This window comes from Mixophyes fleayi, chromosome 1 (assembly GCF_038048845.1).
Source record: "Mixophyes fleayi isolate aMixFle1 chromosome 1, aMixFle1.hap1, whole genome shotgun sequence".
In the NCBI taxonomy this organism is placed as follows: domain Eukaryota; kingdom Metazoa; phylum Chordata; class Amphibia; order Anura; family Limnodynastidae; genus Mixophyes; species Mixophyes fleayi.
Window position 1 is genome coordinate 16,009,675 of NC_134402.1, and position 27,379 is coordinate 16,037,053.

Sequence of the window (27,379 nt, forward strand, 5' to 3'; positions counted from 1 at the left end):
ACCTGTCCCCTCCTCCCAACCACCTGTCCCCTCCTCCCAACCACCTGTCCCCTCCTCCCAACCACCTGTCCCCTCCTCCTAACCACCTGTCCCCTCCTCCCAACCACCTGTCCCCTCCTCCCAACCACCTGTCCCCTTCTCCCAACCACCTGTCCCCTTCTCCCAACCACCTGTCCCCTTCTCCCAACCACCTGTCCCCTTCTCCCAACCACCTGTCCCCTTCTCCCAACCACCTGTCCCCTTCTCCCAACTCCCTGACCTCACCAACCACCTGCCCCAATCTCCTAACTCCCTGAACTAGCCTAGACTTTCAGGGCGTGGAGTGAAGATGATCTGGCAGACAGAAACATTGCCCCACACTGCCTCAACCTCCTTTGCTTGAAGTTCTGAGATATATATGTACTTTCTACTAAATGTAGATTTATGGAGATATATAGGATTATCATGATGGACATTTTTGTGATCGCCCAAGCCTACGTACGTGGTGACATGCTCTAAGCTCTGCCGGAGCTGTATACGCACTGACACCGGCACCTTATTGCATCACCATACAGTGCACACTCGCAGGTAACAATAAGTTTACACTATGCTCCAATTTTTCTGTCACTGCTGGACTCAGATGATGGCTGCGCCTACTAGTGGCCAACGGGAGAGATGCATGCATCTGGTCAAGGCAGGGACCTCTACTGGAATATTACCTGAGAGGTCGCCTTCTTGAGGGAGGGGGGGGTTTAATTGAACATTGACTTCAGTAATTTACCCACATTACAAACTTTAAGTACCTGGATTGTAATTAAATATGATGGAACATTTACGTCACTTTTACCAGTTCATTTTCAATGTATTTTTTTTCTATAGAATGGGTAGAGAGACATCATCCGTACAGGATGGTGTAACTACGCCACCTAGTGGCGAATGTGCCTGTGTAACAAAGCAACAGCATTTCCCAGCCATGGGAAAACTCTCGGTTTACTTATTAAGGAGAGATCTACAAAGCGCATGTCTCTGACAACTACCTTCTTATTAGAGGAAAAGGCCACAGACTAATGGAAAAGCAGAACAATCTATATGTCCCGGCATGAACACAACACATATGTCTATAATGTAATCTATGCCCAGATTCCAGGCGAGGACCTGATTAGTAAATGAATGGACGTGAATGTGACCTGCAGATAAAACATGTGATAGGATAATGAGCATCTGGAGCACAGACACGTAGATCAGTACCGAGGATCAGACTTACATTTTCCTTTGTTCCTCCGAGAGCTGGTGCTCCTCCATCAATTGTAGAGTAGTCCCTGAGCTCTCCGTCTGTTGCTGCCATTGCTTCAGGACCTACAGGGCATTAAAGACAAAGCTCATGTTTATTAGAGTGATGATGTGATGGTCTCTGTCACGTCTGAGGTCCCACAGTGTGGCACAAATATATGTAAATCTATTAATCATACTAGACTCCCAATCCATGGGTAACCCTTTACAAATAAACAATAGGAGGGTGGTGTGTCTGTGTCTTGCATCTCTGCTGTATATAAAACTATGAGCGATGGGGCTTGCAGTCACTTACACAGCAAAAATGCTCAGTATATATCAATGGATTCACAAATAATCTGTCAAGTGATGTTCCTGTAAGTTTGAAAGGGATTAACTGACATGATAAGCTTTGTTATTAGAGCTTTTTGACGCAGGTGAGCAGGTTCTGTCCACTGGCTATGTGCTGTGCGATGTACCCAGGGGTGGTTAGTGATGGATGAGAGAGAATAAGTATTCTGAATAGCTAAGTAGTCACCATCACCCTTCTACTTGCACGCGGCTATATCAGACAATAGTTTGATGCGCATGCATTACACAAGATCGCCGAACATGTGACCTAACCCTACAGTGTCCTACCGTAATTATTATTATTTTTTTATTTATAGGGCGCCACTAGCTATCCGTAGCGCCGTACAGGGATAGACAGAAACACGATACAGGGTGAGACAGCACGGTACAGTTAACAAAAATCACAGTAACTCCGAAGCTCAATGTACAGCTAGATGAGAGGTGAGAGCCCCCAGCGGGGTAGAGAGAGGGGTAGAAGGGCAGGAGGACCTCGTGGAAGAGACAAGGAGCGGGAGAGCAGAGTTAAGGTGGTGGAGAACAGAAGGAGAGGAGGCCCTGCTCGAAGGAGCTTACAATCTAAGGGGAGGGTAGGACGGACAGAGACGCAATGGTAGGAAGAGGGAATGGGGAGAACAGAGACGGAGAGGGGGGAAGAGGAGAATAAAAAGGAGGGAGGTAAGAGGGGGACAGGAGGGAGGGCAGGAGTGGGAGGGGGGTAGGGGGAGACTGGGAGGAGGTCAATTAGGTGGGGACTGGAGGGCTTTAAGGAAGAGGTGGGTTTTTAAAGGCCCGTTTGAAGCTAGACAGGTTGGGGGAAGTTCTGATGGAGCGGGGGAGCTGGTTCCAGTGGAGGGGGGCAGCGTGGGAGAAGTCTTGGATGCGAGCATGGGAGGAGGTAACCAGGGGGAAGAGAGGCGGCGGTCGTTAGCCAAGCGCAAAGGGCGGGATGGAGCGTGAATGGAGATTAGGTTGGAGATGTAGGGAGCAGTGGAGTTGGAGAGGGCCTTGAAAGTAAGAGTGAGGAGCTTGAACACTAATGTATACATTACCTGTGAGTAAAAAGCCCGATAGCTCTTGGACTTGGGTAAAAGTGCAAATGTGATGAAGCTGCCGGGGGCACAGAAATGAATTGGGAGGTGGGCGAGCAGGGTGCTCTTATACTCAATCAGCAGAAGAGCCACAACGCCGCTGGAGTCCTGCAGAAAGAAACAACTTTATTTACAGCAGGTGAGTAACAGCAGTTACATGACAGGTACGGGGCTCACTGATCCTGCAGTTATATAAGGTAACCTGCGTTACAATAAAGCCTTTCACATTATCCCAGAGACCCACAATGTAGCTCATCTAATAACTGCAGTGCTGGGAGAGAATGGTCTGCGACAGGAAGACACAATTCAGCCACTCTAGTGTCATTCAGTCTAATTATGCAGAGAACATTTATCGTCACCTTTCTGACACAAGGTCACTGGGTAAGACATCATTCTGCAGATCTGCTGTCAGAAGATTAGCATTTATAGACTTTTCATGAGATGACCACCATTGTGATATGTGTTTTTAGATCCTCGGTGGGAAAAATTAAACATAGAACGCAAAGGTTGCACAATGGTGTGTTCCCACGACCGGGAACATAGCTCAGCATTAAAGTACTACGTGTATCCAATTCATTACACAATACATGAGACCTGTCTGTAGCTACCATTATCGGGCTGCTCATTGGTTCTGTAAGTAAATAATGCAGATCTACCCCACATATAGGAGCTAGGGCCAAATGTTAAAAACCAGCAATGTTAAACCTGGCCACACAGACACACACTATAAGCATAGGCATATAATCACAGCGACCAGGAATGTTACGGCGATGAAACATCACATGCAAGGTTAGCTATGACTGTGCTTCTATACACACAAACCCCGGCTATGAGGTGACTGGAGTTTTCCAGCAAGTGCCACTTTGCCCACAATGTGCCCATGCAAAGCCATCGGGAAAAGATGGACGAAGGATAGTCAACAGGGGGCCATACTTCAGTAGCCAGGGTGCAATTCTTAGTTGCTATGGAGACTGCAGTTTGTGCAAATCTAAAATAATGCACAGTACTGACGTAACATATAGATATCACATATAGTGTGCCCCCTTATAAAATGTTAATGGTATAGAAGCTTATAAATCATAGCACTAGAGAAAGAATTACTGAAGACAGGCTCATCATGGAACATCACTACATGGCAGTGACCCGTCACCCAATCTGCACAATGCCTGACTATCGTCTCACTTACATGAACTTATTATAGGAGAGCTGCCTTGTACTACAATGCCCCCAGCAAGGAGGTTTATTAGTGGGGCACGCTGTGGATGTGGGGAAGGTATCACAGAAGAGGTTGGACACCATATAACTACTACAGTGACACCTTTACATACATGTGGCTGGGGTAGTAATTTAGTACACAACAGAGCAGCAGTGCGGAGTCAGGGTGACACTGAGCAATGTATTATACCTTCATAATTCATGTCAGAAAGCTGTATGTGGAGATTAGTGGATCTGTAACAACCGCTGGGTGATAAATGTCCATACATTGTACAGCTGGACAATAGCTTGTCTAGTTCCCCAATCCCGCAATCAGCACATGTATAATGTTATCTCTCAGGAATTTAGATAGACAACTGGCACTGTGCCCACACTATAATTAGCACCAACATGCAGCTAATAAGCTGGCGGTGACAATAGGAGGAAGGTCAGCACTCGGTAAGAACGAAGAGAGATAAATACGTTACTGGAGTATGATGCACGCGAGATAAAATAACCCGTCTTTATTGTTCACTTTCTGCTTTTAGCAACAAAACCATTTCCTATTATTGAGAAGAAAATCAAGGATGATAAACTGTAAGCACCACACATTCGCTGGATGTATAGATAATGATAATGTGGACGGACGCTGCACCGGGATGTCACCAGACAGACAGTCGCCAGCACTTCCACGGCTGATAAACCAGCAGCATGTGGAGGACAAACATAAAATGCTTCATAATGTCCGGTATGGCTGATGCCTACACAGTGGAGGGAGCCGCTATCTGTGATGTCACTGGTCACTAGTGTACAGATAGGCTGCATTATCAGTGATGTCACTAGTGTACAGATAGGCTGCATTATCAGTGATGTCACTAGTGTACTGATAGGCTGCATTATCAGTGATGTCACTAGTGTACTGATAGGCTGCATTATCAGTGATGTCACTAGTGTACTGATAGGCTGCATTATCAGTGATGTCACTAGTGTACTGATAGGCTGCATTATCAGTGATGTCACTAGTGTACTGATAGGCTGCATTATCAGTGATGTCACTAGTGTACCGATAGGCTGCATTATCAGTGATGTCACTAGTGTACCGATAGGCTGCATTCTCAGTGATGTCACTGGTCACTAGTGTACCGATAGGCTGCATTCTCAGTGATGTCACTGGTCACTAGTGTAGGGATAGGCTGCATTCTCAGTGATGTCACTGGTCACTAGTGTAGGGATAGGCTGCATTCTCAGTGATGTCACTGGTCACTAGTGTAGGGATAGGCTGCATTCTCAGTGATGTCACTAGTGTACCGATAGGCTGCATTATCAGTGATGTCACTAGTGTACTGATAGGCTGCATTATCAGTGATGTCACTAGTGTACTGATAGGCTGCATTATCAGTGATGTCACTAGTGTACTGATAGGCTGCATTATCAGTGATGTCACTGGTCACTAGTGTACCGATAGGCTGCATTCTCAGTGATGTCACTGGTCACTAGTGTACCGATAGGCTGCATTCTCAGTGATGTCACTGGTCACTAGTGTACCGATAGGCTGCATTCTCAGTGATGTCACTGGTCACTAGTGTACCGATAGGCTGCATTCTCAGTGATGTCACTGGTCACTAGTGTAGGGATAGGCTGCATCCTCAGTGATGTCACTGGTCACTAGTGTAGGGATAGGCTGCATCCTCAGTGATGTCACTGGTCACCAGTGTACCGATAGGCTGCATTCTCAGTGATGTCACTGGTCACTAGTGTAGTTATAGGCTGCATTCTCAGTGATGTCACTGGTCACTAGTGTAGGGATAGGCTGCATTCCCAGTGATGTCACTGGTCTGTAGTGTAGTGATAGTGATAGGCTGCATTCTCTGTGATGTCACTGGTCTGTAGTGTAGTGATAGTGATAGGCTGCATTCTCTGTGATGTCACTGGTCAGCAGTGTACCGATAGGCTGCATTCTCAGTAATGTCACTGGTCAGCAGTGTACCGATAGGCTCATTGTATTTGTGAGAAAGAGATTTTTACACGAGAGAGTAACAATAAGATACATACCAAGCACACATTACAAATATTTCATACAGCTCATCCATGAAATGTCACTTTAGTATCTTTTTTTAAGGATGGAAGAAGGACTCACATGTATATTTTACTGTGGCCTAACTCTAACCCTCCACACACTGTATATCAAACTCCTCACTCAGTAATCATCTCTCATGGAAAATCTCACACTGCATTCACCTCCAGCAAAACAGCTGTACGGTCACTTATAGGACTCGGCACATGGAAAATATTTGTTCACATAATGGTGAACGGTGACCTGTCTGATGAACTTTCCAGGATTTGTTTTCTCTAATAAACAGAAAACAAGTGCTCCAATATAGTGAACATTACACCATGCAGTTCAGGGGAAATACAGCAGTCGGTGATCGATCACTGTGCAACTAAATTGTATTATACAGCTAGAAAGTTAAGTCATCAACACCCTGGAGAATTTTGAATGAATACAGTGAAGTGATGGAGAACCCTGATTGGACAGACTGGCAGCCAATCAGCATTCTTGTTTACCACTCCTATTCATTAAAATTCTCCAGTGTGTTGGTCCCTGTAGGACAAAGCAGGGACAGCTGGATAGTTGGTGGAAGTGTGTGGGTTTTATTTCAATAAACACATAGTTAAATGCATAAATGCGCTATAGAAAACTCCATAGTTCCTGGATGCCAGACCGGTGAAATTCAGACCTGGTCTAACAAGGAAGAGAGATGCTTGCTATAGAGTATATCAACATAACCACCTGTTTGTGCTATAATCATCCACACAGCGCAGGTACTTACGCCATCATGAAACTTGACCGAAGTCATGTGACTCCTCGGTACTGTAACACTTCCGTGGTTAGGGTGAACGAACAGGACACCATCAGAAAAGAAATACAATTTACCTGCGGAAATGAACGTACAAATCATTAACATAGTCAGTGGCCTGTCTGCTGGAAACAGTCAGCAGATAAACAAAAGACTCTTTAATCCACAGGACTTGCAGTTAATGTATCGCGACAACCAGCATTGTGTTCATTGCGGTGCATAAGGCTTTTATCTTTTATTTGTAATTATGAAAGGAATAAACAAGGAACACGTAACGCTATAAGACAGGGCACAATCAGCCCCTACTACCATGCTGAAGATACATCCATAACAGTGATGTAGGTGGGATAGGAGGACAGGGGGAGTCTGCTTTACATGAGCCCTACACACAGCAGAGACAGTCACTGTGTACTGAACCAATATCCACAAGACTACAACCTGCCGTTTCCCTAAGAACTAGATATATAAAGTACATCGCTGACATCACTAGGTTCTCCAATATGACGATTACCGCTTCTTACTGGTACTCTACAACCGTAGGTGCCCTAGTCACCGACTTCCACAAGGAATGTGTCGGTTAGCGGCACACACCGCCGGAAGCCTCATTGTGGTTGTAGATCTAACGTCCTACCTTCCTCAGGAGATATGTGTTGGCTACTGGAACACATGAAGGCTCCGTCTCCGCCGGACAGGAAACTCCCGAGAAACGATTCATGTTCCTAAAAAGCAGTAATGACCGATTATATCAGCTTCATAGATGGTCAGTAAAACGTATGGAAATCAGGACTATATTTATTGTACATCAGTGGTCAAAGTGGAAATTTAGAAGTGGTGGTATGGAAAATGTAAGTGACTGTAATGTGATAGTGCTACAATGAAGGCAGTAGGAGAAGTGGCTGTATGACATACCCCCATATATCCCCTACTTTCACGTGTGTGTGTGTGTGTGTGTGTGTGTGTGTGTGTGTGTGTGTGTGTGTATGTGTGTGTGTGTGTATGTGTATATATATATATATATATATATATATATATATATATATATATATATATATATATAATGTAAGTGACTGTAATGTGATAGTGCTACAATGAAGGCAGTAGGAGAAGTGGCGGTATGACATTCCCCGTATACCCCCTACTTCCATCCCAGTTGAAGAGAATGGTCCGTCAGTCGTTCTCACCTTCACAGTATTCTGAGCTTTCTCAGAAAGTTTAACTTCATTATCTTCAACCTAGAAAACAATGGAGTTTGCAAAGAAATAATTACACACAGTTTAGAATGACTTACTGAGATAAAAATCCAGACAATTTAAACATCCGGTTAACTGAAGAAATAGAAGTGGTCAGTGCCTATGTCATAGGAGGTCAATTCTATGCCGGTGGGTAAACGAGTTTGAATTTTAATAAAGGGTATGTGTACTAAACTTCAATATGGACAGGACAGCATAAAGATCCCTATGGATTCACACACACGGGCAGTCCGCTCGGTCTGCGCCTCCCATTAGTATAAATGCTTATTACACTGAATGGACCTGCACTGATCTGGAATGAACGTACAGATTATCTTCTACCTGTGTTCCGTTACGTTCAGGAGTATTCCGGCTAATTGTGTATGGCGAGTACCACCCTAAAGGAAATAACTACGGTTCTCCTGGAGATAAAGCCTGAACTCTTACAGAGACACAACATAGGACGCCCTCACTATGGAGCATAAATGATTATGTTCAAATGTATATTCTAATAACACACACCAAGGCAGGAAGTAAGATGCCTGGTACTGCTACTCTGTAAGCTATTGTTCCCTTTTATCAGCCCGACAAGCTCCTGGAGCATTATAACACACATGAGCTAACATTACCGCCCCGTAATCACAGCTCAAATAATTCTCTCCCTAATAAGCTCACAAATAGTCCTACAGAGGGGAGATGCTTTATTGGCTATTTCAAGTAAAGAAACTTGCACTTATAATGGTCCTTTATGGCTTCATACATTCAGTTATTACAGATGAGATGGATATTATACAGCCACACGCCATCTCCTGTAATGGAGAAAAAGAAAGCTGCTTCTCATACCTACGCTCTTGTTAGACACAATACTAACCAGCCATGAGATAAACCGTGGAACAGCAGCCGTCAGAATGATATAGTTATTATCTGATGTAATAGCTCCATCTGAGAACATGAGAAGAGGAGACAGGTCTGTACAGGAGACACACAGCCATATACACACGTAGGATGGTCTGACTGCTGTCTGTACTTACATCATCTACTATATACACTTACAGACACACAGCCATATACACACATAGGATGGTCTGACTGCTGTCTGTACTTACATCATCTACTATATACACTTACAGACACACAGCCATATACACACATAGGATGGTCTGACTGCTGTCTGTACTTACATCATCTACTATATACACTTACAGACACACAGCCATATACACACATAGGATGGTCTGACTGCTGCCTGTACTTACATCATCTACTATATACACTTACAGACACACAGCCATATACACACATAGGATGGTCTGACTGCTGTATGTACTTACATCATCTACTATATACACTTACAGACACACAGCCATATACACACATAGGATGGTCTGACTGCTGTATGTACTTACATCATCTACTATATACACTTACAGACACACAGCCATATACACACATAGGATGGTCTGACTGCTGCCTGTACTTACATCATCTACTATATACACTTACAGACACACAGCCATATACACACATAGGATGGTCTGACTGCTGTATGTACTTACATCATCTACTATATACACTTACAGACACACAGCCATATACACACATAGGATGGTCTGACTGCTGCCTGTACTTACATCATCTACTATATACACTTACAGACACACAGCCATATACACACATAGGATGGTCTGACTGCTGTATGTACTTACATCATCTACTATATACACTTACAGGAGACACAGCCATATACACACATAGGATGGTCTGACTGCTGTCTGTACTTACATCATCTACTATATACACTTACAGACACACAGCCATATACACACATAGGATGGTCTGACTGCTGTATGTACTTACATCATCTACTATATACACTTACAGGAGACACAGCCATATACACACATAGGATGGTCTGACTGCTGTCTGTACTTACATCATCTACTATATACACTTACAGACACACAGCCATATACACACATAGGATGGTCTGACTGCTGCCTGTACTTACATCATCTACTATATACACTTACAGGAGACAAAGCCATATACACACATAGGATGGTCTGACTGCTGTCTGTACTTACATCATCTACTATATACACTTACAGACACACAGCCATATACACACATAGGATGGTCTGACTGCTGTCTGTACTTACATCATCTACTATATACACTTACAGACACACAGCCATATACACACATAGGATGGTCTGACTGCTGCCTGTACTTACATCATCTACTATATACACTTACAGGAGACACAGCCATATACACACATAGGATGGTCTGACTGCTGTCTGTACTTACATCATCTACTATATACACTTACAGACACACAGCCATATACACACATAGGATGGTCTGACTGCTGTATGTACTTACATCATCTACTATATACACTTACAGGAGACACAGCCATATACACACATAGGATCGTCTGACTGCTGCCTGTACTTACATCATCTACTATATACACTTACAGACACACAGCCATATACACACATAGGATGGTCTGACTGCTGCATGTACTTACATCATCTACTATATACACTTACAGACACACAGCCATATACACACATAGGATGGTCTGACTGCTGTATGTACTTACATCATCTACTATATACACTTACAGACACACAGCCATATATACACATAGGATGGTCTGACTGCTGCCTGTACTTACATCATCTACTATATGCACTTACAGACACACAGCCATATATACACATAGGATGGTCTGACTGCTGTATGTACTTACATCATCTACTATATACACTTACAGACACACAGCCATATATACACATAGGATGGTCTGACTGCTGTATGTACTTACATCATCTACTATATACACTTACAGAGACACAGCCATATACACACATAGGATGGTCTGACTGCTGTCTGTACTTACATCATCTACTATATACACTTACAGACACACAGCCATATACACACATAGGATGGTCTGACTGCTGTCTGTACTTACATCTACTATATACACTTACAGACACACAGCCATATACACACATAGGATGGTCTGACTGCTGTATGTACTTACATCATCTACTATATACACTTACAGGAGACACAGCCATATACACACATAGGATCGTCTGACTGCTGCCTGTACTTACATCATCTACTATATACACTTACAGACACACAGCCATATACACACATAGGATGGTCTGACTGCTGTCTGTACTTACATCATCTACTATATACACTTACAGACACACAGCCATATATATATATATATATATATATATATATATATATATATATATATATATATATATATATATATATATATATATATATACACACATAGGATGGTCTGACTGCTGTCTGTACTTACATCATCTACTATATACACTTACAGACACACAGCCATATATATATATATATATATATACACACATAGGATGGTCTGACTGCTGTCTGTACTTACATCATCTACTATATACACTTACAGACACACAGCCATATACACACATAGGATGGTCTGACTGCTGTATGTACTTACATCATCTACTATATACACTTACAGACACACAGCCATATACACACATAGGATGGTCTGACTGCTGTATGTACTTACATCATCTACTATATACACTTACAGACACACAACCATATACACACATAGGATGGTCTGACTGCTGTCTGTAATTACATCATCTACTATATACACTTACAGACACACAGCCATATACACACATAGGATGGTCTGACTGCTGTATGTACTTACATCATCTACTATATACACTTACAGACACACAGCCATATATATATATACACACATAGGATGGTCTGACTGCTGTCTGTACTTACATCATCTACTATATACACTTACAGACACACAGCCATATACACACATAGGATGGTCTGACTGCTGTCTGTACTTACATCATCTACTATATACACTTACAGGAGACACAGCCATATACACACATAGGATGGTCTGACTGCTGTCTGTACTTACATCATCTACTATATACACTTACAGAAAACACAGCCATATACACACATAGGATGGTCTGACTGCTGTCTGTACTTACATCATCTACTATATACACTTACAGACACACAGCCATATACACACATAGGATGGTCTGACTGCTGTCTGTACTTACATCATCTACTATATACACTTACAGACACACAGCCATATACACACATAGGATGGTCTGACTGCTGTCTGTACTTACATCATCTACTATATACACTTACAGACACACAGCCATATACACACATAGGATGGTCTGACTGCTGTATGTACTTACATCATCTACTATATACACTTACAGACACACAGCCATATACACACATAGGATGGTCTGACTGCTGTATGTACTTACATCATCTACTATATACACTTACAGGAGACACACAGCCATATACACACATAGGATGGTCTGACTGCTGTCTGTACTTACATCATCTACTATATACACTTACAGACACACAGCCATATACACACATAGGATGGTCTGACTGCTGTCTGTACTTACATCATCTACTATATACACTTACAGACACACAGCCATATACACACATAGGATGGTCTGACTGCTGTCTGTACTTACATCATCTACTATATACACTTACAGACACACAGCCATATACACACATAGGATGGTCTGACTGCTGTATGTACTTACATCATCTACTATATACACTTACAGACACACAGCCATATACACACATAGGATGGTCTGACTGCTGTATGTACTTACATCATCTACTATATACACTTACAGACACACAGCCATATACACACATAGGATGGTCTGACTGCTGTATGTACTTACATCATCTACTATATACACTTACAGACACAGCCATATACACACATAGGATGGTCTGACTGCTGTCTGTACTTACATCATCTACTATATACACTTACAGGAGACACAGCCATATACACACATAGGATGGTCTGACTGCTGCCTGTACTTACATCATCTACTATATACACTTACAGAGACACAGCCATATACACACATAGGATGGTCTGACTGCTGTCTGTACTTACATCATCTACTATATACACTTACAGACACACAGCCATATACACACATAGGATGGTCTGACTGCTGTCTGTACTTACATCATCTACTATATACACTTACAGGAGACACACAGCCATATACACACATAGGATGGTCTGACTGCTGCCTGTACTTACATCATCTACTATATACACTTACAGGAGACACACAGCCATATACACACATAGGATGGTCTGACTGCTGTCTGTACTTACATCATCTACTATATACACTTACAGACACAGCCATATACACACATAGGATGGTCTGACTGCTGCCTGTACTTACATCATCTACTATATACACTTACAGGAGACACACAGCCATATACACACATAGGATGGTCTGACTGCTGCCTGTACTTACATCATCTACTATATACACTTACAGACACACAGCCATATACACACATAGGATGGTCTGACTGCTGTCTGTACTTACATCATCTACTATATACACTTACAGACACACAGCCATATACACACACACATAGAATGGTGTGACTGCTGTCTGTACTTACATCATCTACTATATACACTTACAGAGACACAACTATTACACAGGACAGTGTTACGAATGATTCATTACAATCTGCTTCTATATGATGTAATCTCCCATAGATAACAATTGTCCTATAAAACCACCTCTGGAACTTGGGAAGAAGGACATCAAGTGTATAATTATAAAGAAACACAAACCCAATCTTTTATTTACTCTCCCACTTCCTTGTTTATCTGTCAGTACAAACACCTTAAAATACACAGGGGGTGTTTATCCGCCCAAAAAGGCATCACCAAAATAAATATTCACACCCTGTCCCAGCAATGATCCCTTCTCCCACTGGTCCTGCGTTTATATAAGCAGTGTTGGGAACATGGTAACATAGTCCCTGCTCTACAGATCTGACGGACGGTTTCCTATCATTTCTCCACATTAAAGAACTATTGGTATAAAGGGAAACAAAATTGTGAGATTTTTTTTTTGTACCTTTATCTCTAACAAGAATTTCTGACTTCAAAAACGATTCAGAGAACACGATGGATCCCAAATTTCCTCTTGTACCCTGCAGGTCAGGAATGTCGTACACGGCCATGGAAGCCTGAAAGACGAGCGCACATAAGGTCGCCAATTACCGAATCGCTCACTTTATGGCGCTATTTCATATACACAATGTATCGCTTCTCTCTCATAAACCTTACGGTGATCAAACTGATCGAATAAAGAGTTACTCAATGTGATCTCCAGATATCGGAGTGCTTTGCATTAACATACGCTGCAAACCCCATTGGTACAAGAGTTAGATGTTACGCATTCAGGGCCTGATTCATTAAGGATCTTAAATTAAGAAGTTTCTTATTTCAGTCTCCTGGACAAAACCATGTTACAATTCAAGGGGTGAAAATTAGTATTCTGTTTTGCACATAAGTTAAATACTGACTGTTTTTTCATGTAGCACACAAATATCAACTTTAAATGTCAGTGTACAAATAAGGTATCAAGTATTTGTGTGCTACATGAAAAAACAGTCAGTATTTAACTTATGTGCAAAACAGAATACTAATTTTCACCCCTTGCATTGTAACATGGTTTTGTCCAGGAGACTTAAATAAGAAACTTCTTAATTTAAGATCCTTAATGAATCAGGCCCTCAGGCTTTATATCGGCCTCCTCCGCGGTGCATTATTTCATGGGTGAACGAGAGAGAAATACCGTCACGTAGAGATAACCAGCACTGAAGGTTTTATTTTCCCCACACTTAACACCATTATTCTATAAAGTGTTCATGTGTCGTCTCTTGTGAGGACCGGCCTCCTTCGCTCACCTATGAACAACACTGAATACAGGAGAGGGACATAAAAGGATCACATATACGCCCCAGTGACAACATGGAGATATCCAAGACAGGAGAGGAGGCTTCTGTGAAAGACGTTTATATGTGGGGAGTCCGGTGCCAGCACACACAAGACTATCAAGTCTAACAGATCAGATGTGTTTCCAGCGCACACGTATGCAGTAGGTAGATGTGTATTTTTACTTACAGACTTTATTAGATGTGTGCTATCATTGTGGTCCAGTGATACGATCCTAGATGTAAAGAAAAAGCCTTTAAACATTTGTCAGATTACATCTAATAATCCCCCTGTGTAACGTTACTACAGAAATGACACGTTACCTGCCCAGACTATTCACAGCTTCAATTTGAAATGTTACTTTAGACCTAGAAAAAAGAAAAACATTATCAAAAGTAAGGCCCACTATCCCCATTTTTATTTTACATTCCTAGGTAATTATTCAGAGACGACGATCATGTTCTAGGCATGGTCCTAACTTCTACGGAGAGGTCACCGAGTTTGTCCGAGTTTATTTTATTACAGATCTGTTTTTGTTATGTCCTCAGTATTATTTTTCCTCTAAGAAAACAGTTAGGGAGAAAAAGCCAAGTAATTCGGGTAGACACAGAAATCATCAGCACGTGGCATGAGATCATTGCCCAGATCTAGACAGAACTCCTAACGCCTATACAAACAGACAGACGTCTAGAAGTCTACAGTGCACAACTAAGCACAGACAATGCTTGAGGTTAGAGTCCTTTAAGATTATAATTGCTGGATGGAACATAAGGGGGCTTATTCAATTAGGTCTGGAGATCGTGGCTGCACGGCAGCTGCGCATTACATTAGGTAATACGGTACTGCAACAACGCAGATTTCCCTTCGCAAAGGTAGTACCTTCGCGGTTACGCTCCAGAACGGCCAGCGATCTCTGGACCTAATTGAATAAGCCCCAAGATGTTTACGCAGCAGACGAGCAGAGAATCATTGACCAGAGAGGTACGGTTACATATTATTTAATGTCCCAGCTTTCATTCTAAGGATGCACAGAATGCAACATTTTGAGTTGTCTACAAAATGGCAAATACCTCCCACCCGAAAAAAAAAAAAACCCCAGCATAATGGAGAGCACGCTTTTATTTGCAAATCATGGCCTGAATGACCAAATAGGATCTGTAATTGTATCTCTGGTTACTCGAGTGGTTCCCAAACTTTTGCAGTTCGCAGCACCCTTAGAGTCTCCATAATTTTTTCAAGGCAACCCTCCAAAATAATTACCGAGCAGCCCTGTTTAATAAGTAGTCAAAAAAACGTAATAAGTATTTAGGTCAGAACAGAAATACTTATTTAGTTGTATGCAAAAATAATACACATAAATCCAAGGGAAAATAATATTTTTATATATTTTTTTCAATTATATTTCTGTCAAAGAATAATTTACAGCTAACACACACTGTGTCCCCTGCATCCACTCGCTCTGCCTCCTCTGCATCCAACCGCTTCTGCCCCCTCTGCATCCAACCGCTTCTGCCCCCTCTGCATTCAACCGCTTCTGCCCCCTCTGCATCCAACCGCTTCTGCCCCCTCTGCATCCAACCGCTTCTGCCCCCTCTGCATCCAACCGCTTCTGCCCCCTCTGCATCCAACCGCTTCTCACTGAATATGTCGGGCATGATGACGTCAAGCGAGGAGGGAGGAGGATGCTGGGTCTTGGGCGCCGTCGGATTGGTAAGTTTTTTTGTTTGTTTGTTTTTTTCCTCTTCCTGTCCACGGGACCCCTGTGACAGAGCTGCAGCTAGGGGTTACTCACTAAAACTGCAAACTCAGTCCTGCTGCAAACCTTTTCATTTTGTCCAAGTCAGAAGCAGACTGGGAGCATCCCGATGTGACACAAAGACCCTCACCCTCACCGGGAGCGTCCCCATGTGACACAAAGACCCTCACCGGGAGCGTCCCCATGTGACACAAAGACCCTCACTGGCAGCTTCCCCACTGATCTACAGGTGTGAGGGTCTTTGTGTCACATGGGAGCAGCCTTGTTCTGGAGATCTGGTTCCCCAACACTCAGCAGCCCTCCAGCATCATCCATAATGATTATGGGATATGCCTTATTGAATCCTAGGGGCCAGGAGGAGCGGATGATTCAACAAGCAAAAGTGCCTCCATAAATCCGGCTTGTGCGAGGGAACTCTTAACGTAAAACAAACAGTGATAGGGAAGGATCTCTCTGGGAGGGCCCCAACATAAACTGCAATCTTCCTAGTGTGAGTGAGAAAATGAGACACCAAAGAGCTTTACGACAGCTAATCATGTGTTACACGCCCCGTCCTATTGCAGCAAGCACAGTATAATTACACCGTGTCCCCCATGTGTATTCCCATTGAAGCTCTATTTTTAAATAAAAAGGAAATTTTCAGCAAACCTCAAAGCGGATTTCATTTGAACGAGATTAAAGGAGTCCAGCAGCGTCCAGAGATTGTGTTCTGCCACTTCCTTTGCCTGTAGGAAAACATAAAATAAAGTCAGACTAGTACATCAAGGTCACTGCAGTCACTAGATCCAAAGGGAGCGAGTACACACATATAAGCACAAGACGTGGAAGCCATTATATGGACTGAATTCAAATTCATGAGAACCCAGCCTATACATTGACTAGGAACCAGTGACATCACTGAGAACGCAGCCTATCCAGTCACTAGGAACCAGTGACATCACTGAGAACGCAGCCTATACATTGACTAGGAACCAGTGACATCACTGAGAACACAGCCTATCCACCCACTAGGAACCAGTGACATCACTGAGAACACAGCCTATCCACCCACTAGGAACCAGTGACATCACTGAGAACACAGCCTATCCAGTCACTAGGAACCAGTGACATCACTGAGAACACAGCCTATCCACCCACTAGGAACCAGTGACATCACTGAGAACACAGCCTATCCACCCACTAGGAACCAGTGACATCACTGAGAACACAGCCTATCCACCCACTAGGAACTAGTGACATCACTGAGAACACAGCCTATCCACCCACTAGGAACCAGTGACATCACTGAGAACACAGCCTATCCACCCACTAGGAACCAGTGACATCACTGAGAATGCAGCCTATCCACTCACTAGGAACCAGTGACATCACTGAGAACACAGCCTATCCAGTCACTAGGAACTAGTGACATCACTGAGAGTGCAGCCTATCCACTCACTAGGAACCAGCGACATCACTGAGAACGCAGCCTATCCACTCACTAGGAACCAGTGACATCACTGAAATTACACTGGCGGGATTTCTTTTATTAATGAATCCAGTCCATATTACTGCAGGTGTGTTATATAAACACACAACGATTCAGTTGTGCTCATAGATGTGTATAGACACAAGGAAGAGTGTAAACAACTGCTTTAGATGACTAGTACCGGAAGTGATAGGACCAAACTGTACACTATAAAAACTTGTTACCTTTGTTAAACTTGAAGACTTGACGTAGCATGCAATCCCAGCAAGCACTGCTTCAACAACCGCTGCATAGATTTGGGACAGCAAGGTACTTTAAAGAGACAAAAATACAAAATTCATCATATTAAGGCAATCTAAAAGGTGGAATAAATGTGTATATCATAGGATCGGTTAATGCACAAAAGAGGGGAGGAGTCACTAACAGACTCCACCCATCTGTCATTGCAGGAATTATGTTATCTTGAGCAAAAGGAGAATCCAGCTGCCCAACCAACAGAACAGCAGTGGACTGACCACCCTCCCATCCCCTACTAATGGGCAAAACACCGCAGCATTGATAATGAATATACATATGTAATTCATACAGTGGCACTGTAGGGGCAGCAAATAACAATCTGCACTAGGTGGATGAGCAAGTACTGGAGGTTAACTTCAGTTCATGTAGACAGGTGCTTGTAGAGAAGTGCAGCTAGAGCACAAGAGAAGCAATAATCTCATTATCAGGGATGTTCCAGCAGTGATTGCCAGCTATGACATAAGTACAAGAGAGCACCCACGAGCACAGGAGAGCACCCACACGTACAGGAGAGCACCCACGAGCACAGGAGAGCACCCACGAGCACAGGAGAGCACCCACGAGCACAGGAGAGCACCCACACGTACAGGAGAGCACCCACACGTACAGGAGAGCACCCACACGTACAGGAGAGCACCCACACGTACAGGAGAGCACCCACGAGCACAGGAGAGCACCCACACCTACAGGAGAGCACCCACGAGCACAGGAGAGCACCCACACATACAGGAGAGCACCCACACGTACAGGAGAGCACCCACGAGCACAGGATAGCACCCACGAGCACAGGATAGCACCCACACCTACAGGATAGCACCCACACCTACAGGATAGCACCCACACCTACAGGAGAGCACCCACGAGCACAGGAGAGCACCCACACCTACAGGAGAGCACCCACACCTACAGGAGAGCACCCACACCTACAGGAGAGCACCCACACGTACAGGAGAGCACCCACACGCACAGTAGAGCACCCACACGCACAGTAGAGCACCCACACGCACAGGAGAGCACCCACAAGCACAGGAGAGCACCAACAAGTACAGGAGAGTACCCTGTCCAGGGCAGCCGAAGTGTTATTCCCGAAACTCTCAAATATTAAGTTACAAGTGTAAGAACTGGCATGAGCTGGGCTTACATTATTTTAAGTGTGATTGTCACCTGCATTAGCAACAGGGAGTGAGGGGGTGGGGGGGGGATTCAAACTAACATTCTGCTTCCTAACGCTATAGGAATGCTTGGTGACTGAGAGACTGGCAGGGAAATGACATGTAAATGACTGAAAGTAGTGTCTAATATACGACTGACACAGGAAATAGTCACAGAAATACATGGGGGCAGCATATCGGGCTTATGGGAACAGCACAGCCCATCAGGAAGGATAATAAGATGCTCTTAGATAGGACACAGGTGCAGCCCCCACAAAGGAGGTGAAGGTGATAACTAGCCCACTACACACAGCTGCAGGAAAATCACCACTGTGCGCCTGCCTAGAATATTTTACAAAATGTATTTATTCAAGTAAAAACTAAATAAGGATGAAGATTGCAGAATTGTACTATATAGTAAGGTAATGTAGTACTCCTGGTCTAAAGTATGTCTTCTAATCTTTACACAAACTAATACTATTGTGATTAATATATTAAACTACATAGGATAATAAACAGTAGATACCCAAATCCATCACTGTGCTTACATGATGAATCTGAAAACATTGACAAATGTAAAAATCCCATTTTTTCTTAATGTTTTATTAAAATATTTATTATATAAAGCGAAATATTAAAATATGGAGTTCATGAAAAGCTCAGGGGTATATTTTTATCTTTCTTATAGCTAATAAACAATCTGTATCATTTGCCAGGATCTGTCTCCAATACATTATACCAATTACATAGAGTTGGTCCCACTACTGTAATTTGATACTTGAATTGTTACATGTTGCAAAATAAACACAGTTATTAATATAACCGTGACTAATATGTATCAAGTTTGTTTCTTCATTTCTCCTACTATGGAATCTATGTACTTAGCTGGGTTCTCTCTAATCGAGTAGATAATTATATAGAGATGTTCTCTTAATTGAGATAATACCATGTGTGATTTAGATGCACATTCACAGCTTGTAACTGCTCCTGTGAACAAAACTATTCAAATAACATATCATCTGTCACTATATATATTATATCCCATCACTATATATATATATATTATATCCCGATATCCCATCATTATATATATATATATATATATAAATATATTTATTTATTATATCCCGATATTGAGGTACTACCTTTCTAACTATGAGGTCCATGCACTGAATCATTCTTAACTGCTTTTAATAAAAGTCCCTAACATACAAACACACAGAGAGACTAAGGTCAATTTGATGGCAGCCAATTGACCTATTAGCATGTTTTTGGAGTGTGGGAGGAAACCGGAGCACCCAGAGGAAACCCACGCAAACACGGGGAGAACATACAAACTCCTCACAGATAAGGCCATGACTGTTAGGTTAGTAAAAGGGTAAAAACACTTACATTTGCTCATTTTTCTTGTGTGTCGCATTGTCATTCCCTATAAAAATAGAAATACAATTCTATTACACTCTATACAGACATAGGACACTACACCTCCAACATGACCTGACCGCTGGACATGATCATAATACAATTCTATTACACTCTATACAGACATAGGACACTACACCTCCAACATGACCTGACCACTGGACATGATCATAATACAATTATATTACACTGTATACAGACATAGGACACTACACCCCCAACATGACCTGATCACTGGACATGATCATAATACAATTCTATTACACTCTATACAGACATAGGACACTACACCCCCAACATGACCTGACCACTGGACATGATCATAATACAATTCTATTACACTCTATACAGACATAGGACACTACACCCCCAACATGACCTGACCACTGGACAATTCTATTACACTCTATACAGACATAGGACACTACACCTCCAACATGACCTGACCACTGGACATGATCATAATACAATTCTATTACGCTCTATACAGACATAGGACACTACACCCCCAACATGACCTGTCACTGGACATGATCATAATACAATTCTATTACACTCTATACAGACATAGGACACTACACCCCCAACATGACCTGACAACTGGACATGATCATAATACAATTCTATTACACTGTATACAGACATAGGACACTATACCTCCAACATGACCTGATCACTGGACATGATCATAATACAATTCTATTACACTGTATACAGACATAGGACACTATACCTCCAACATGACCTGACAACTGGACATGATCATAATACAATTCTATTACACTCTATACAGACATAGGACACTACACCTCCAACATGACCTGACCACTGTACATGATCATAATACAATTCTATTACGCTCTATACAGACATAGGACACTACACCCCCAACATGACCTGTCACTGGACATGATCATAATACAATTCTATTACACTCTATACAGACATAGGACACTACACCCCCAACATGACCTGACCGCTGGACATGATCATAATACAATTCTATTACACTCTATACAGACATAGGACACTACACCTCCAACATGACCTGACCACTGGACATGATCATAATACAATTCTATTACACTGTATACAGACATAGGACACTACACCTCCAACATGACCTGACAACTGGACATGATCATAATACAATTCTATTACACTGTATACAGACATAGGACACTGCACCCACAACATGACCAGGTCACTAGATCCTGAATGATCCTCAGCAATCTGAAGACAGGAGAATAAATGATGCTTTGTCAGCATAAGACTGATAGTTATAACTAATGCTTCTGGTATAAACCAGACCCTAGAATAGTACCGACCACTCATTGTAAATACAATGAAAGCAGCGGGAGCCATATTTGTTAAAAACATCAATGCAAAGAGGAAAAAAAAAAGTTTCAAATGTTTAACTCACCCAAGTAAGGGACGTGTGTGCTGCCAAAGAAGTAGGTCCGAGAACAGGCTAAGGGGCCCTTAGGAGAGACACACTGCACCACCTGTTAACACAACACATGTAGATTTAACATGTCACATGCAGATAGAGACACATCGATTACATGTGAGTATTCTTACAAAGGAGACCTAACAATAAAGGTCCCTGCATGTAGTCATTATTCAGGAGGGCAGACAGGTATTGGTGTCAACGCCATCCAGGAGCAGCCCTCAGGGTAAGAAACTTTTGGTGCCACTCAAAACTGGACCTTTTGACTTAAGTCATACTACACGTCTCTCATACAGCCCCCATGTGCCAAAATATATAACAACACACACAAATGACATCTCTATACACTCATGAAAATCTGAACATGCTAATTGTACACACATGTAAACTCGCACAATCTTTACAGCTCTTTTTGTATGAACAGATCTATCATGAGGTTTCAGGAACTGCAGTCGACAAAGCTTTATATGACAACCCTGGAATAGATGGGCCTAGAACACATCCTCACAACGAGGTTCATGGTTACACAATCTCCTCTACCATGTGTTTGGCGGTGCTGCCTCCGGGACCCGTGTTCCTGACCAGGTGACCTTCAGACGGGAAGATAAAGCTGCCAGGCATCAAGTTCTCTCTGGTGGAGTGACTGCCAAACAGGACGAAGGGCTGCCTGCAGGGACTGGATGGAAATCCCATCATTAGACAAGGCCACTCAGCTGGGATAACACGTTACACAGACATAGGTCAGAGCTGTACAATGTACGGAGGGTAACAGGGAAGCAGAGGGCCACAGAACAGGCTGGACACAGGACACACAAGTAGTTACAAAGGGGCTAAAGCCACAGCTGGCCCCCGGCCAAGACCGACGCCACAGCTGGCGCGTGGCCAGGGGGGGGGGGACCGAAGCCACAGCTAGTGCGTGGCTATTGAGATTACCGTATTTCCCCAAGTATAAGACGCACCCATGTATAAGACGCACCTTAATTTTGGGGCCCAAAATGCAAAAAAAGCTTCCTGAGACAACTGGGGTCTCCCACTGCCGGCTGGACGTCCCGCGCCATCTGATGCTCTGAGCATGCTGCCCTCCTGGCGGTTTCCAGATTCCCGGGTGCCCCCGCCTTCTGAGAGTCCCCCCTGGCCCTGGTGGCTCCTAGCTGAGTGCCTTACCTCTCGGAGCACCTATCACGGCAATTGTGGCCTGTTTCCGGTGGAGTTGGAACAGCCAGGCGGACCCGCTACTTCCGATTACGCGGCGGGACTTCCGGTTCACCCGGATCGATCGGAGTCAGCACCTCATCACTGGAGCTTCTAGTGCAAGTTACCCCCACTGCTCCTCATAAATCGCTGGGTTAAAGCTCGCATAGGGATGGCTCCTGCCAGCGGGGACACGCTATTCCATACAGCCAGCGAGGACTCCTCTCTCACATCCAGGTGCCGGCTTCTTCATTGAGGTAAGTAAGACTTGCAGTGTATAAGACGCACCTTTTTTTTAGACCCAAAATTTGGGGGGAAAAGGTGCGTCTTATACATGGGGAAATACGGTATATATTTTGTATGTGCTATAGATAGATATTTTACAGCATTTGGAAAAAACTTTTTTTTTTTATTCTTGCTTTATTATTTTGAAGATATCATTCTCTACTTGTGAGTTTGCAGTGCCCAGTGTTTAGCATTTTGGTTTATTTCTATGTTTTTGTTTTTTGTAAAACAAAAATGCTATTCTTTCAATAAGAAAAATTTATTTGAAATAAAATAATAATAAAAAAAAAAAAAAAAAAAAAAAAAAAAGACAGCTAGTTCGTGGCCCAGGGACCAAAGTGATAGCTGGCCCAGGGCTGCACACCAGTGTCCTTGTTCAATCAGTACCAGGCTGTACTTTGTGCTACTGCTACAGAGAACAGCCAGTCGCTAGCAGAGGTCACCAGTATATAGAGGGAGGTCTGCACCATACTAGTGGTTGAGGAGGTCAATGATTTTCCCCAGATGAGGACAAAAGACTGCGGAATACTGGGGTTTGGGTGGAACATCCCCTTTAAAATAAGCTAAATATCCTGAAACATACCTGTTATCTGCAATGTGGCTGGAGAGCATCCCGTGGCTGAAATAACTTCGTAAAGGCTAGAGTCAAATTTTGAAAGATGTAAAAGAAAAGAAAAAAAAGAAAAAGACGGAACACACAAAATTAATATCATTAGGTCTTACAATCCTCAATATACATGAAAGAACAGAAAACCAGAGTACAGATGACGCTGGCCGCAGATATTACAAGGATGTTCATACACAAGCTTTATTAATACACTGGTTACAAATCAAACAATCCTTTATCATGTGTCCTTGTGAAATTGATTTAATATATGAAAGAAAATATGAAAGAAAAGAGATCACTGTAATCAGAGAGGTATCTGCTGATATTATCAGAACCAAAAACGCGCAGTTATTTTCTGAGAACAATATAGCTCTGAATAAGGATACAATGGGGGTAATTCAATTGGATGTGTCTGCGGAGACATCGCGTGTCCGAGGGGTTTTTTTTTTTTTTTAATTAAAGTCTTCACTCACATTTCCTCGCCTCCCATAGTGACGTGAAGGAAAATGAGCTGGGATTTCTGAACTGCACTAGGCTGAGAGGCTCGCAGGCAGGCGGGCACAATGATTCTGTGAGTCCGTGTGTTCTAATGTGTAATATGAGTGACCTCATACACAACACTATCAATAGTTCATGCAGGACACAAGGCATGAATACATCCTCAGCCATAAAGTATGCAGCATAAATATCAATATATGAAGAAATATAAAACATATTGTGAGTCAGAGTATAATGTGTATACTGCAATCTCAATACACTGTCTACTACGTGATTAGCACCATATAATACTGTGCTAGAGAGTACCCACTGTATTACACAAGGATACCAGTGCCTGAAACCACATGCATCTCTTGATGTGCTCTAGATTCATAACAGACTCAAACATAGCCATTTACAGAGCTTTAGAATCTCATTGTATAATTGAAGCCACTACTACTACAAATCATATCTCAATTGTACAGCGCTACAGAATATGCTGGTGCTATATAAACAACACTAATAATAATAATAATAATAATAATAATAATAATAATAATATGATAAATGTTCCTCTCCTTACCGAGGAGGAAACACAGAGACACACATTCAGCTATTAAGGATGGGACCATTAATTAGGGTTATATACACAGGTATAACAGACACCGTACCTCTCCAGCCTGAGACTCTGACAGCTCCAGGAGAAAGGGAATCTCAGTCTCGTAGTTTGATAGGAAGCCGCTCCACTGATGCTGGAAGGCAATAAGATCCTACAACACCACGCAGGAGCGTTAGTATAGCTGGAACGGCCACAAAAGCTAAAATGTTTTCATTAAAAGAGTTTTTCTTAGTGTCTATTGGACGGTATTTGTAGTTTGGGAGTAACTCCAGCAATCTGTAACCCCCCTTAACACACCACAGCTGTAGGTGTATAGATGATAAAGCTCTATGTACCCCAGCTGACATGAAATGAAGCCGGAGAACCTCACCTCCATCAGCAGCGCCTCTAGAGACACAGGATCCATGACGCTGTATGCCCTCCATAGAGACTCGCTCACGTCCATCAGCTGCAAGATACAGGATGGAGAGACAATCACACAGACGTAACACCGGCCCCGCAGCCACTATCTCCTCCCTGCCATTGTTGTGTTACATGCAATGTTCCCCAGGGGGGTGAACAACAAATAACAACACACCGTAACATCGCTCCTTACCCAACAGAGCAGGAGGCGGGGGGCAGAAGTCTTCCTTCTCCTTCATAACACCAACACTGGGTTCTAAGCACCAAGTGTACATGTTGCCCCCACCCTCTCACCAAATCCCTGAGACACAGGGACAATAAACAGAGAGGAAGGGAGAGGGTAAGAGAGAGAAAGGGAAAATATATAAGAGGGAGACAGACACTAGCAGTTCATTATAGACACATAATGATGACAGGACGAGTACAAGTTGTTTGAAGATCAGACACTGGACAAGAGGGGATGAAAATGTTATTAAAGTACAGGAATACTATAAGAGGTCACGTACCTCGTATTTCATTGTAAAGAAACCGCCGCCACCAATGCCCTCTAACGCAAACGCCTGCACGATCGGCCACTTCTCCACAATAAACATGTCGAACATCTGCAGGTGACCTGAGGATGACAGCAGGTAGGCAGTTACACTGTGTAACAGGTTGTATACGGACAGAGGGAATATAAGGTGTAATGCGGCAACGCGTCGGTGACGAGATAACGTGCCACACTGGCGTCACCGACTCACATGCCGTAAATATATGAGCGCGGGATGTCAGAGTGTTGTCCGCGCAGCATCACACTAAGTAAACGCCAGGTAGATCAGCCAGTAATGTCAGATTCTGCAACAGGCGCTTACTGGCAGCTTATTACTCAAACACTGATGTACGCCTCTCGGCAACACGTTTTGTAAAAGGAAGGTCGTATTTGCTAGTCTTGATGGAGATACGTGTTCAGCACACTTTAATAAATCATTCGACATTTCGCAGTTCGGGAGATTCACCTTGGAAGCTGTAAGGAATGCCAATGCAGCTGCAGTCTCGGACCATATTGACAAAGCTAGCGATTTTGAATTCTTCTGCTGCTTCCTCATCTTCATACTGCAAAAAATAAAAACCCCTTCATTATTAAAGCCTTCAGGTACACAAGGTGGTATACTAATTATAGCGACTGTCAGCTCATCACAAGGGCAGGGTTTCTGCATGGTCACGGGACTAGCTGAACATGTGTTCCATCTTACTTTTGGGTGAGTGTTAGCCCAGCAGTCCTTCTCCCTGAAGCCTTGTAGAAGAGGGGCAGGGGAGGTGGCTTATGTCGGGGCGGTGGAAATATAATCTTTAGTGGTCCTTAATAGCCAATTGCATCTATCCCTCATGTTGCTGCCCCCTTG

The 27,379-nt window shown here is 43.0% G+C and overlaps 1 protein-coding gene across 1 annotated transcript in view; it reads right to left on the bottom strand.

The window, feature by feature from the left end:
- The window catches only part of DNAAF9 (dynein axonemal assembly factor 9), a 55,006-nt gene that overhangs the window by 15,699 nt on the left and 11,928 nt on the right, over window positions 1-27,379 (bottom strand). The window contains exons 5-23 of the mRNA XM_075189712.1: window positions 26,993-27,089; window positions 26,504-26,610; window positions 25,966-26,043; window positions 25,648-25,746; window positions 24,476-24,531; window positions 22,957-23,092; window positions 22,390-22,471; window positions 20,937-20,973; window positions 18,321-18,408; window positions 17,277-17,353; window positions 15,196-15,240; window positions 15,062-15,107; window positions 14,010-14,121; window positions 8,840-8,910; window positions 7,921-7,971; window positions 7,371-7,458; window positions 6,713-6,816; window positions 2,649-2,795; window positions 1,244-1,335 (exon numbers count right to left, since the gene is read on the bottom strand). Coding sequence (XP_075045813.1) covers window positions 1,244-1,335; window positions 2,649-2,795; window positions 6,713-6,816; window positions 7,371-7,458; window positions 7,921-7,971; window positions 8,840-8,910; window positions 14,010-14,121; window positions 15,062-15,107; window positions 15,196-15,240; window positions 17,277-17,353; window positions 18,321-18,408; window positions 20,937-20,973; window positions 22,390-22,471; window positions 22,957-23,092; window positions 24,476-24,531; window positions 25,648-25,746; window positions 25,966-26,043; window positions 26,504-26,610; window positions 26,993-27,089 — 1,613 coding nt within the window. The remainder of the gene's footprint in view (window positions 1-1,243; window positions 1,336-2,648; window positions 2,796-6,712; window positions 6,817-7,370; window positions 7,459-7,920; window positions 7,972-8,839; window positions 8,911-14,009; window positions 14,122-15,061; window positions 15,108-15,195; window positions 15,241-17,276; window positions 17,354-18,320; window positions 18,409-20,936; window positions 20,974-22,389; window positions 22,472-22,956; window positions 23,093-24,475; window positions 24,532-25,647; window positions 25,747-25,965; window positions 26,044-26,503; window positions 26,611-26,992; window positions 27,090-27,379) is intronic.